The sequence below is a fragment of the Amphibalanus amphitrite genome, unplaced genomic scaffold (assembly GCF_019059575.1).
Source record: "Amphibalanus amphitrite isolate SeventyFive unplaced genomic scaffold, NRLGWU_Aamphi_draft 000911F_arrow, whole genome shotgun sequence".
Classification (NCBI taxonomy): Eukaryota; Metazoa; Arthropoda; class Thecostraca; order Balanomorpha; family Balanidae; genus Amphibalanus; species Amphibalanus amphitrite.
Window position 1 is genome coordinate 52,693 of NW_024882405.1, and position 13,829 is coordinate 66,521.

Here is a 13,829-nt window from a genome sequence, read left to right on the forward strand (position 1 = left end):
GGTGGAACAACTCGCCAGGCACATAGGAGCACCTGTGCCCGGTCAGTGTCAGGCCAGGTCACCGGTCAGCGGGTCCGGGACTCCGCCCACCTGTTGCCGGTCGGTGTCCGTCGGAGCCGACGGGGGCGCTGTCGTCGGCGCCGTCGGGACCGACACTGAGCCGCCGGCGGTACCGACGGCTCAGTCAGCGGCGGCGGGCGGCGGGCGGCGGCAGCGATGGCCGCGCCCCGGGCGGCGCCGGCGCCGGCCGCGAGTCAGCTGTGGAGGCGACTCTGGAGGCACCCCGCCTGCGCCAGCGGCCTGCTGGCGGTGCTGTGCTACATCAACACGCTGCAGGCAGACTTTGTCTACGATGACACGTAAGTGGCATTTGTTGATGTCAACACTGTTTCCAGTCACACACGTGGTAGCCCAAACCAGTTCCAGTTTTCACGTGGATGACCCCGGTCTCGCCAATTTGCATCGTGCTTGTCGTCAAACACCTAAACGTGGAAGAACTTGAGTGTTATAATGAAGTGCTGCATGAGAAAATGCCCACCTACGTCTGTGAACATCAGCAACGTACTTCATTAAAAAAACTTCTTCTACAAACATAAATTGAGCGTTGTGCAATGCGAGCGGCAACCAAAGCTGAGATGGGTGTTTCAAGGAGCTCCAAACTTGATTAGCAATATCATTATATGAAAATGGTCTAGAACTTGTAAAGTGCATGCCATTTTTTCGTCGTTTTCCAAGCTGGCCGGCCTAATATTATCGTCTGGATTGCTGAGGATCATTTCAAATAAGCTCAGTAATTTGGCGAAAATGTACGTGGCTATTCACCAGCCAGAATAACTATCAGCCATGATGTGCTTTAGTGTGGGTCACATAACGTCTAGCAAATCTGGCATAATGGCTCTAGCAAAGGATTAATGATACGCTTGCCTGATAATATGTTCCAAAAGACTGCCAGGAATGAATAATGGCAGCAAACAATGTGTTGTTCACCCTCGAAGATGTCCCTACATTGCCATCACAAAGTAATATAAATTAATGGAATTGATGAATGCTGCGAGGTCAGACATCATCACTTACTTTTCATTCGCACATGCACGCTTCATAGTGCATGCTTTTTATCGATAAATGCATGCTTCTTTTCGCCATGGGGAAAGTTTTACAACACCTTTTATGAATGCACATTGCACAATGCACATTTATCTACATGCTCAATATTCGTCTTCTACCCAAAAGGCAAAAGCTGCCACTCTCCATTTGGCACTGGTCTCGTTCTTGCGTTTACCATTCAGAAGCATATCCCATCGTTAATGTATTTTTAACAAATGTATTCTCTTCTTATCCACGGCTTAGCTTTTAGCCTTACCGGGAAGGCTAAGCATTTGTCGGCGGAACAATTTCATTAGATATTCCCATACCAGCCGTGTCGCCGCACTAAGCGCCGGTCGCTATCATGCAAATGAGAACAGGGAGGCAAATCCCATCCATTCTGGGCGACACTAGCGCGCGTCCCAGTGGCACGCTGTGATAAACACACCCGGCACCGCGCGCGCCACGCTAGCGGCGACTCGGCAATGACGCGGAAACGCGGACCAACTGTCCAGGGCGTACGCAACGTGGTGTGCTGGCAGTGAAAGACAATGCACGTTGTTATGCGTTCTCGGCTAACGCAATATTGGTGGAAGCGAACAAATGGAATGTAACTTCAAAACAATCTGTAGCATTCCACCAGGTAAGGCTGATGTGATGTTGCAAAAGTGAGGAGCATTCCGTGGCATGACGCTTGCTGCTTGAGTGGATCACAAGCGTACGAGCCAATAATATTGTTTCGCAGACAGAGGCAACATTTACCGTTTAACTCCTATCATCGTCGCATGTTGACAACAACAAGATAACGAAAAGTAAAGCAAATACTATATTGATTGTTTGACTTCCAACAAATCCTGTTTTTAACATCCCACGGCTTTTACCACATAAGTTGTTTCGACTGTTTTTATAACATTCTTATCTCATCGACAAGTATAACAACAGTCCTAGCCCAATTTGGGCTAGGGATGAAGTGTCTGATGTGTTTGCATCTGTTTCTGGATTATATGACGGTCATCAGCCGAAAAAGAAAAGTCGCTCTCAGAGCAAATTCAAGCAATGCAGTTCTTTTCTCTGTTAGGTATGGGTGCATTGTAAAATGATAGGGTTCTTACCATACTTAGTTCCTCCCGACTGAGAAAAGGCAGTTTTCACTGGTAGAGTTTTAAATGTGTTGTCTTCCAACCAATGTTATAATATGTATGATGGCACGCCGTGCACGACGAGTTAGCGGAACTTTACGCTTGTTTTACCGATGTTCAAAAGTTGAGAAGGGCCAGAATTGGAAAGATAGAGCACATTGAGATAAAGATTAGAAAAAAGCGCATTCAGTGAGGATGATAAAGAACGAATTATGATTTTATTTCGCTTCATATCCAGACAAGTGTGCAAATACCTATGCCACTTGAATGAAACCAAAACCCGTTATGCGTAAGCAATGAAAGGAAGTAAGATCACTTGCCACTTCAAGTGCATCAAGTGCCACTGCCAGCATATATGAAACCTAATAAAGGGCTTCCGCTAAGTGAGTAATGAAATCTGCTCTGGTCGCTGATTAAATTCCGGCTCATGCAAGGCTGCACCTATCAGTGACCGGTGGGTCGGTGAGCCGACGGCCGCTGATCCCTTCCAGTCGCTTAATTACCACCCGGCCCGGATTCAGAGCTCTGAGAACCCTGTCGCCGCTGTGTGTGTGAGAGCACCACCTCTGGACGGCTCCGTCGGCCCCGGCGGCCACCCGCGGCTGGAGGGTTCCGGCCGGGACAGCCGACCCAAGCGGCACAGCCAGCGCGGCGGGGCAACGCGACGGGCGACGGGCGACGGGCGACGGGCCGGAGACGGTGGAGCAGGGCGAAATAGAGTCTGGCTCGGAAGATAGGTGGTGGCTGGTCTGTCAGTGACGATTGGCGAGATAAGACCAGTGAGGGATTAGGTGGGAACCGATATGAGGAGAAATGAAGACGATCGGTTCACCAGGCTCATTGTGGGAGGGAGAGAGAGAGAGAGAGAGAGAGAGAGAGAGAGAGAGAGAGAGAGAGAGAGAGAGAGAGAGAGAGAGAGAGAGAGAGAGAGAGAGAGAGAGACAGAGACAGAGACAGAGACAGAGACAGAGACAGAGACAGAGACAGAGACAGAGACAGAGACAGAGACAGAGACAGAGACAGAGACAGAGACAGAGACAGAGACAGAGACAGAGACAGAGACAGAGAGAGAGAGAGAGAGAGAGAGAGAGAGAGAGAGAGAGAGAGAGAGAGAGAGGGTTTTGCGCTTCTTGATCTAATGTAGCCCGATAGCATCGAATCACAGTCGAGCGTCTGAAAATTACCTTAGTCATGGTTTGATCTTGGATTCGAAGTCCAGTCTTGCACCAGTCCTGCCACGTACTTTATGACCCTTTACCGTAAGATGAGGAAGTGTTGGGTAAATGTTACATACCTTCTGAGAATCTTTCAGGAAATCATCTATTTCACGGATGTACTTGGCTTCACAAGGTTAAATCACGAGTAATAACCGCTAATCGAAAGGACCGTTTTCCCTCCCCGAATGTGATTGAGCGGCCTGAGCTGAGCGCAAAACAGGATGTATTTCATCGCGGTGCGAGAGGGTTCGTTTTAGGGGTCGCGCCGTCACATGCATTTTGAGCAGTAAGAAGAAAGGGTTCTCTGGGAGCCGACATTGGAGAAATGGAGGGAAGGTGGCGATCGGTTCCATAGACTGTCACTCGTGATGACACCAAGCTTGTGAGAAGCGCTGCTGGTCCTTCAAGGCCCATGAAGGACAAAGCTCAGAGTTCATGATTTATGAGAAACGCAATAACGGATTTTTTCTAAGACATAAGAAAAGGTTAATTGGATGAAACAATGCTACTGGTGGATGCAATGTCGCATCCCCTACTAGACCTTTGAAGGATGAGGATGGAAACGGCAGGCGCAGGCTGAGCTAACCTATAGAACTCCTGTGAGTCATACAATGTCCGATGGGACTGGCGTGCTGATACCGGGAACATCGCGGAGGCTTCTGCGCGGATTTCCTGGCGGACAATTCTGGCACCTTCCACGAACTAGTACCCGGACCCGCGGGACCAAAGTCCCGGCAGATCACGATGATCGGAGCGTCGGATCAGGGGTGCCTGTAGACCTGTGTCCACAGGGATCATATCCCTGGCGGCGGGCGAGTAGTCTGCTGGAGCGTGCGTGACCGGGCCCGCTACTGCCGGATCTGGGCTCGTGTCTGACGGGCTCTGATGAGGCGCGGCGCCCGCGCACGGTCTCCTGTGAAGTCTCCCAGCTCACTGGGGTGTCAGTCGGCGGACTGGCCAGCGCTGCTGAATACTCGCCGCGGCCTCCGACACTGCTGATGGCACTGCGCCTTTCCTGGGAAGTCGATCAGGCGCCGGGGTCCCGTACAGCCGCCGTTTACCGGCCGAGAAAAGGAAATCCTCCATCTGCACGGGTGCTGAAAGCAGCGGACGTCAAGTGCCGTCCAGACTCAATGGCGGTGGCTCTCGTTTACCGTCGCTCATTACTGGCTGCAGTGCGTTAAATTACGCGGCGCTACATTACAAGAGACGTGTATGGCTGCGCTCGGTGGTGATAATGACTAGATTACGGCTCACAGATGACAGAAGCGATTTATAACGGTTAGACCATCGTTGAAAGGAATTTCATATAATTGTGTTGCACTTTGTGCATTAAAAATAATTAAGAAGCCAAATAATAACCAAAATATGGCCAAAGGAAGGAGGATCAAACACTAACATGTGTTTTCAGTGAAGCTGATAAGTGACGTTCACCATTCGTAGTGCATTATTGAAGTTCCTTTCGAACATGTTTTCTACGTATTTATCAAAAAGACTTTCCCTTATTATAGCGTTTACTAGCTGCCGCATGGGGGCAATTTGTCATAGGTCCCGTAAAACTTTATTTGCAACGCATAATGGCTGTGCATAGGACAAATAATATCTTGCCATCAATTTTGGCATTTGCCCACTCTCATCAGTCCCGGCTGGATTCGCCGATATATGCTAGGCTGTATTTACTTTCAAACTCTCGGGACCTTATAAACAGCGTTCAAAGGTGGCTAGCTATAACAAGAAAACGGGTACAGCCAGCAGAATGCAGCTAGCCGATACAACTTGAAATGACACGGCACTGATATGATGGGCATGATTCAAATTGCTAAGAACTGTTAAAAAACACCGGGGTTGAATCATGTCAATCCCGTGTGTTTGTTCGCTACCAGCCCCGCTCAGCACAGCCAATGGCTACATATCGCGTGTCGGGCCAGCGTCGGTGGGCCCCAGAGCGGATGCGTATAGCGCTGGGAGAGGCAGTTTTGCCGAGAAGTGTGCCCACTTAGGACGGCCGTCTATTGTGGCGGTCGGCCGGCGCCGATGCCCGCCCGACTGAAACGTGCCGTTTCGAGGAAACATTAGCATTATCGATTACACATTTAGCCGTCACGAAACGGGAGTATACACAGCACCTGGTAGCGGCCGCAGTCCAGAGCAGGTGCCAGGCACGCACGGCCGCGCGCCGCACACCCAGAAATCGATGGTGGCCCCCGCCAGAGCCGCCGGATTTGGGCGACACAACAGGGGACAGGAGGGCACAGGCTCGGCCCGTGGTGCCGCCACGTGCTGGGAGACAGGGCGGGTGAATTAGACAGCTGCGAGGGGACAGTTTGCCATAGTGATTATATAGTGTCCCTAGGGTGGCGTCCGGCGTCCCGATGGGCCTCGATAGGGCGCAGTATATGGAGGGAGAACAAAGGATAGTGTGCTGGGGGCGGGCTGGGTAGCGGCTGTTCTGCACGCCGAAAGGAGAATGTTGCCGGGAACAAGCCGCAGTGAGGATCTAACTGCGGTCTGCAGTTGGATCGTCGCGCGGCGCTGCACGGCAAGGACCGGCTCCGCGCCGCGCCTGTCCGGCCCCTCTGAGTGAAATGGACCGAAATGGTGCAGTAAACTGTGTCAAACATGTGTCGGGACCATAACAGAGAGCTCCCGCTCCAGGCTGCAAACATGACCGGCTCTATGCATGCAGCTTATGCATTAAATTGCACGTTAGTTATGGAGCCTTCATTGCAACGAATAGGGAATGAGAAAACATTGTGTCACTGTGCAAACTATAATGGATGTTTTCGCATGGCGTTTAATGCAGAAATAGATTAGCTGACATTCAATGTGACTTAGGACACGAAGTCGACCCTACACATTGTAGAAATTCTAGCTGCTTTTATTGTTCGAATGCATTACATGGAAAAATATATGGTGTACATACTTCTCTAAACAAATGACGTATCGCATATTCATTCCTTCGGGTGTGTCTCTGGACGATATAAATTAACTTTCTTTGTAGTCTGCAGTAACACAAAAGAGCAGTTATTGGCAATAGTAAAATTGCAAAATGATAACATGAAGGTACCCTGACAGGTAATTCCAATGAATTAAAGGTTAGAAGTGGGACTGAGAATGAGAGGCCCTCACGTGTCTAACTGGCCCTCGTCCATGCTAAGTAATTCGGCAGTGACCGAAGTCGTGATGGCATTAATTCATCACTATGTAATTGATGCGCAAAGTTTAGCCCATTAATAGCGAAGTTGGACGCACGGAAAATGGCCAAACTGGTCTCTCACAAGAGTGAAACAATCTATTTCCCCTAACTCCGTGAAAGTATCGCTCTAATGAATTGTCTTGTCGCATTCTTTTGATCACATTCGGTTGATGGTTTGCAGCTCGAAGCCTATCTCATGTCAGAGGCTTCCCCATCGCACATCCATTCTTAGCTCAGCACAAAACATGATCGTCTGATAGTATTTAAAGCTACGTAGCCTAGGAACAAAACATTTATCAATGCATCGAAGCCTGACGAGGGCTCTTACCGGCACTCAAATATATCATAATCATAAAAGTGTTCTGTAGCAGTAACTGACGGAACACAGTCATCTATGTTCCCATTCCAATCCATATAGAGCCCATATCATGGCCAATAGTCGTAGCTGCCTACCTCGGGAGGCATTACGCGCACTATTACCGATGGTAGCAGCGCCGCTTTACCGCTCATTAATACACACAGCGCCGCTGACAAATTGCTACACGTGTCCCAAGCAGGCCGATCGAGTGGGCCGCCGGCGACACTTGTTATTCGGAGCGGTTACCGCGCACGCGACGCGGCTCCATGTAACAATGCGTGTAACAATGCGTGTACGGACCGTAGGCATTATCGTCACTGTCGCGTGCCGACACCGGTTCCACCAGCCCGGTACGGCCGACAGGCGGCGGCCCGTACCGGCGACCGTTTATTGAACCAGAGCAGGCGATCAAGCACGCGACAATTTGCAGTGCCGGTCCCCCGGGACGCGAATTCGAGAGCCGAGGCAAATTGCTGATACGCAAGACGGTTTCAACTTCGATGGAAATTTCTGTTCATGTACAGGTCTCGCGGGTTTTAGCGGTAGGTTTTGCACCCAGAAAATTTAGTGTACTTCAGGCTATATCTTCGTCGTCTTAACCCTCGCCCGCACATGCCATTTTCCCATCCTAGAACGCACATGGGGGGGGGGTTGCCACCCCCCCCCCCCCCCCGCGCCATTTCGTTACTGTTGGAGATAGAGCTTAGCGGTAAAGACCAAAAAGATTCTTTGGGAAGAGACGAATCCAATGATAGCCAGTTTTACCTTCTCAGGTCAGTCATTGACCTTCCAGGTCAGGTCAAACTAAAAAATGTTGCTGTTTTGGGTCACCGTTGGATATCAAGTGCGCTGCTTATCATATACCGATAACGATGCCGTTTTCTGGTGCCAAGCCAGCTAGAACCTCTTTCTCACACTACCCGACCAGGTTTTTGCTGCTGAGGTCATTTCAGGTCAAGTTAGGTCAAGGTCAATTATATGTGTTTGTATGTCTGTGTGTGTCTGTGTGTATACTGATGTGTGCACCGATTGTTTATGTGTCCATATTACATGAAATCATGATCTGAGAAGCTTTTACCAAAAATGCAGTCAAAAAACTTCACAAAAAGTAAATTCCGCTTGCCTAAAACGCAATTATCTTAGATGACCTAGGTTGACCTTGACCTTGACCTTGACATCTGTACATCGTCGAACAACATGTTCCATGATGGGTGGGAGGTAAGACTGGTAAAAAAGGCCGAAATCAAGGTGTCAAAAGCTCACAAGGCCCATAGCCAACGCAAGATGTCGAGAATTGGCCATTTGGATCATGACATGACCTGAAAAACAAGGTCATATCTCCGAAACCAAAGGTCACAGAAACTTGAAATTTTCAGTGGACATCAAAAAAGGATAGAGGAGCAGCTATACGAAAAATCAGCCTTCTAGCTCTAAAAATGTTGAGTGCAGAGCAGAAAGACTACCTGAGGGGGTGGCAACCACCCCCCCCCCCCCATGTGCGGGCGAGGGTTAAGCTTTTAAGTGTTGAAGATGCTATCGACTTGTTGGTTCACAACCCGGCCACGATCATGTAAAATGGCTTCATCGTAGATCGATTAGTTTCTGAGATATAACCGGAAATGTAAAAGTGCAAAACCTACCGCTTAATCTCGCGAGAGCCGTACATATGGTATGTAATTGTTTGATCTGCGTGCGATACGTTCTGAATAAGCCAACTTCATGTGTTAGAAGTGGGCTTTTACTGTACCTATTCATGAATTCCTTTAAAATATTTTGCAGGCTACCTTACCCACTCCAGAAGCAAAAATTCACGTTTTAGTTGCTGACACGTGTCTGTATTATTTTCTTCTGCTTTTTATTATGCGTCACTTTTCAACAGAGCGGCATCGACACGTCATGCGTTATGTAGGCGCCTCATGCGTTATACAGACCCGCACCACGTCATGCACCACACCGCGGCTCTCGCTGGCACTGGCGTTGTGAGCAGCCTTCAGGCACATTACTCAGTCGGCGCGGTGGGCCGGGACAGCTCCATCCCCTCCTTCCGACCGACTGGCCGGCCGGCGCCAGTCGCCGCCCACCTCTGACCTGTCGATGCCCTCCGGCGAAATGGATCGCTGTTTTGAAAGCGGCCAACACCTATCCGTTATCCTGCCGACATTCGGAGCGGTTCGCCGCGCCGACAATCGAGCCGCCAATGGAGCCGCTAGATTGCTTCCCACTCCACCGCCCCGGCGGTGAACGCTAACTCTTCCGCGCGCCGGCAAAACACACGCCGATGTAAATAATTCAGCTCCGTCGGTCGGCGTGGTGATATCCCTCAGCCCTCCCCGACCCGCACGGACCGCTCAGTAACGGTCAGCTCTAAAAACAGCCGGCCCGCAATCGCCTCAGCACGGCAGCGCCGGCGGTAATAATGTAATCTTCTGTTGCCGTTTTGCACCACTTGGCGTAATATATGTTCACCATGAAAACTTTGGTACGGCTGTGGCGTACGGGTCGCACTGCTGTGCCGTGTCGGCCATTCAGGGAGACCCCCTGCGCTGCGCCGACGTTGCCTCCCATGCTGTCTGCTATCGGCAGCGCTGGCGGTCCATCTGTCCTGCTGGAATATCGTGCGTCGGCCAGCCACTGGGATGCCGGCCGGGTGACAAATGATGAGCAAATGACGGCACCACGCATTAGCCGCGGCCGCCGGCCAGTAACGATACATACAGCCGCCGCCGCCAGCTGCGACCCGGCCTGGCGGAGTGGGCGGCGGCGGCGGGGGCGGGGGCGGGGGCGGCACAGTGTGGACGGCCACAGCTGGTAACGGCTAAAGACAGAGGGGACCGAAATAAGAGTGGGTGCTGTAGCTCAATTAGAGGGCATAGCGGGAGCCAGCAACCAGCTCAACAACACAGAGTCCAACGTCGAACCAGCTCAACGGGGTCCAATCATCGAAGCGTGAACTTTCGTGGAAAATATGGATGAGATCATGCAACATGGGATTTCGGCATAGTTCACAATATACACATTGCACAGATCCCATCGAAGTCACCAAAAAGACAATCGTGACCGACACAAACCTCGACAGCACCCCGCGCAGCGGTCTCTTGGTTAGACTTCGCCTTTCCCTGGGATCGGCTGCAAGAACACGCCGCCAGAAAATAGCCGTCGGAAAGTTGGACGGAAAATAATGGTTCCGTCACCTGCATAATGTGATTGATTGTGGGTGATATTAAATCGGCTGTTTTGCAATTCCGAACTGCATAATCGAGCTCGCAGACTTTGATCAAAGGTGGCTGGAAAGATGTTATTCAGACTGGTGCTTGTAATTTCAGCTTCAATTTCCTCCTTGGTTAGACTTGTTTTTGGCGCATATGTTCATAATGTTTCAAGTAGTTGGCTGTGCAGCATAACAGTGATTCAGCTGTAAACGAAAATACTAATTTGAACCGAGGCAGGCCATGCTACGCTACATTGATTTCAGCCTGCTCACAAAACTTTCCCACGGCGCCCGCAGTGCCATTAGACTCAGAACATGACTTGCGGCAGGATGAATAACAACTGCTTAGAAAACATACGGCAAAGATCAAATATCGTGCTTGTGAAACTAGCAGCGTGGTAGTTTGCAGATGGCATGCTCGATGGAAAGGCTGCTGTTTGTTCTCGTCATGCTTTCAGATGGCAGATGTTTAGTATGAGATGACATCATGTGGCATATGCTGTTAGCTGGCTCTTTGATGACCGAGATTATATAGCTATTACATCGGATGGGAAAGGTCACACCCCAGACCTCGACAGTCAACAGGCTTAGAACTGGCGCACAGGCTGGGCAGAGCAGAGGCAGCGTCGGATGAGTCGAAAGACAGAGTCGGAGAAAGACAGGTCAACGTGCGGCGGAAGCTCACGAGATCAGGCGTCGATATCTGGCCGGTGGAGCGTGATCAGAGGGATTAGGAGCCGATCGGCGGTGGCCGGCCGGCCGGATCGCGGCGCCGCTCGTCGGCTCAGCGGCGCCGCTCGTCCCCTCCGCGCGCGAGGGGAGCAGCTGCAGGCCCGGGCAGCGTCCCGCCCTCCCCCGTTATGCACATTTCGCCACCACTTCGATCTGCAGCCGTTGCGCCGCCCGTGGGAAACGATACCAGGCCTGTTTGGCGTCGGTTGCCATAGCAACCGCACAAGGAACGGCCGTTTCAGGCAGCTGCTGACGCGGTAAAAGGGAATATCGGCGCCATGAACGGCCCCAAGTTTGTCACAGTCTGCCGGCGCCCGCACACATTGTGAAACTGGTCAGAAACGCGGCCGGTCGATCGCCTGTAGAGATGCAAAAACACCCCAATGATGAAAGCCAGCACAAGACAGTCCCGCGACCTGAAAAATAACAGCTTCCCTCATGAAAACACCGATCGCTTCCTACAGGCTAGATTTCAAATAAAGGGTGATCTTAGATGAGGCTAGGCCCAGCCTTTCAGTCGCAAAGCTCACATCTGCCGTTAACTCGGCACCGGTCCGAATGTAAGTCCGACGTTCGACCCGCTGGCTTGATATTGGCACCACTGGTGGATAGCGATCTAAAGCCACGATGACGCTCCCCCATTCAGAGTGGATGCGGCAGATATATTATTCGAATCGAGAAGGATGAGCGAATGAAACGGTTTCAGACCATTCACATACGGCTTTGGGATGGACGCCTTGGGATGGATATGGAGGATTGGAAAGGGAGGAACTCGGAGAAACTTTGCCACCAATAAATGCATAGGTAAAACCAAAGATTCTGGTGCTTGTACAAACATCAACAAATGTAATGAGCAGGTCATGCATGCTATTCCTCCACAACACCATGCATGTGCAGAAAAACTATCATGTGTGCCAAATGAGCATGACGGCTCGAGCCCGGCATATTTAATGCAATGCAACTCTGGCAACACTTCACAATAAATCAATTTGTACCAGCGTCAATCGATACTTAACTTCTGATTGAGCAAGGCCAGTGCATAACTAATGTCACCCTTCGGACGGCATAAGCGTCGGATCGAACCTCGACCGGCGGCCCTGCCGTCTTCTGGCCGGTCGCCTGTAATCATGGTGCAGCGAGCTGACACCTTAATTCAGCCCGCGTCAATGTGGATGGTCATTGCCACGATCGATAACCGATAGGCGGCGTGGCCCGACGCCAGTCACTTGGCCGGCGTTCGATCGGGCCGCAGTCCATTCCCGAGGTCCTGCCATCAATTGAAACGTTTCAGCATGCCGACTCGATGATGAAATTCAACTCAACGGTACAAACATCACGCGGGGAATGAAAATGGCCGTCATCGAGTAGAACTGTTCAATATTGTTCCGCAATAAGCATTAGCTGCGTGCATTTTGGATGAGCGATGCACCACAGAAGTGCAATGTCATGCAGTCCTTAACTCGGACACCATTAGTATTTTCGAGCCACATCCAAAGCCACAATGCACTTTTCAAGCATGCTTTTACAGCGTCATAAATATTACAGGAAAACATAGGCTTTCCAACAAGGCGCTGGTTAAATATTCATCGAATTCCAAGAGCAGTCTTATCTAAGTCGTTACCGTGACATGTAAACACTGGCTTTTGTCAAATGGAGCTTCGTTATGGTAATCCAGTGTGCTTAACTACTTAGTAGCCCCGCGATAAGTACTCGGTCGCCTTCTATGGCCTACTGCCCTCAATCTAAGTCGTAATTAGACGAAATATTATCACTGGCCATCAGATCAGTAGCAACTGCGATGTTCCCGTCCAAAATACCTCAACTATACATAGTGATAAGTCTCCGGGGCATGTAGGATGTAAAACCGTAACACACAACTTGAAATGCCCGAGCCCAACGGCCAACGTGTAACGTTTACGATTCGGCAGCTCTACATACAATCGGACACCGCATTTACCTCTCCCTCCCCTTGTCTCCACAGACGCGCGATCGTCACAAACGGCGACGTGCGCGGCACTACCCCGCTGACCGCCCTGCTGCGGCACGACTTCTGGGGCACGCCGCTCGAGCACGCCGGCTCTCACGGCTCGTACCGGCCGCTGACCGTGCTCACGTTCCGCGTGACGCACGCGCTGGTGGGCCTGCGGCCGGTCGCCTACCACGCCACCAACGTGCTGTTGCACGCGGCGTGCAGCGCGCTGGTAGCCGAGACGGCCGCCGGGCTGTCGGCCGGCCGGCGCGCGGCGCTCCTCTCCGGCGCCCTGTTCGCCGTCCACCCGGTACATGCCGAGGCAGTGGCCGGTCTGGTGGGCCGCGCAGACCTGCTGGCGCTCCTCTTCACCCTCTGCTCGCTGCTCAGCTACGCACGGCAGGCGCGGGCCCGGCGCGCGGCCGGCGGCTGGGGCTCCCCCGAGCGGCGGTGGCTGGCCGCCGCGCTCGGCTCTGCCGTGCTGGCCGTGCTCTGTAAGGAGCAGGGTATCGCGGCGCTGCCCCTCTGTCTGCTGTACGACGTCTGGGTGAACAGCAGGATCAGCCTGACGGCGCTCATCACCAGCAGATTGCAGGTACGGAGCGGGCGGGTGCAGTGGTCAAGGGAGGGGGTCGACTGACTGAAAGAGCCGACCGACTGAGGTGTGGCAGTGGACGCTCATTCAGAGTTTCAATTGGTGTCCTCTCATTCCGAGTGACCCATGAAAAGTCGCTGCCAGATTATGGTATAAAACAGCTTGTGGTTCATCGAATTGGCTATAAAATGCTAGGTTACGTAGGTACTTTAGCGATACATTCGCAAAAATTATAGTACGGGCTACAAACGGCGTCAGTCGACTTCCTAGTAATCCAGGGGATCGTAACAAGTTACTACCCAACTTAGTCCATGAGCAGCTTTATTCACCGT

At 51.5% G+C, this 13,829-nt stretch overlaps 1 protein-coding gene across 1 annotated transcript; it reads left to right on the top strand.

Annotated features, from left to right (window-relative positions):
• Positions 1 to 209: 209 nt before the first annotated feature.
• Positions 210 to 13,542, top strand: LOC122367964 (protein O-mannosyl-transferase TMTC1-like). The gene is made up of 2 exons (XM_043341534.1): positions 210 to 359; positions 12,915 to 13,542. The coding sequence occupies exons 1-2, from the start codon at positions 217 to 219 to the stop codon at positions 13,540 to 13,542; spliced, it is 771 nt and encodes a 256-aa protein (XP_043197469.1). The 5' UTR covers positions 210 to 216.
• The last annotated feature ends 287 nt before the right edge of the window (positions 13,543 to 13,829 follow it).

Bases quoted from the DNA above. Each gene is read 5' to 3' on its own strand.
- LOC122367964 (XM_043341534.1), top strand. From the start codon at position 217: ATGGCCGCGCCCCGGGCGGCGCCGGCGCCGGCCGCGAGTCAGCTGTGG. The intron at 360-12,914 runs GTAAGTGGCATT...TTGTCTCCACAG, and splicing joins GACTTTGTCTACGATGACAC to ACGCGCGATCGTCACAAACG.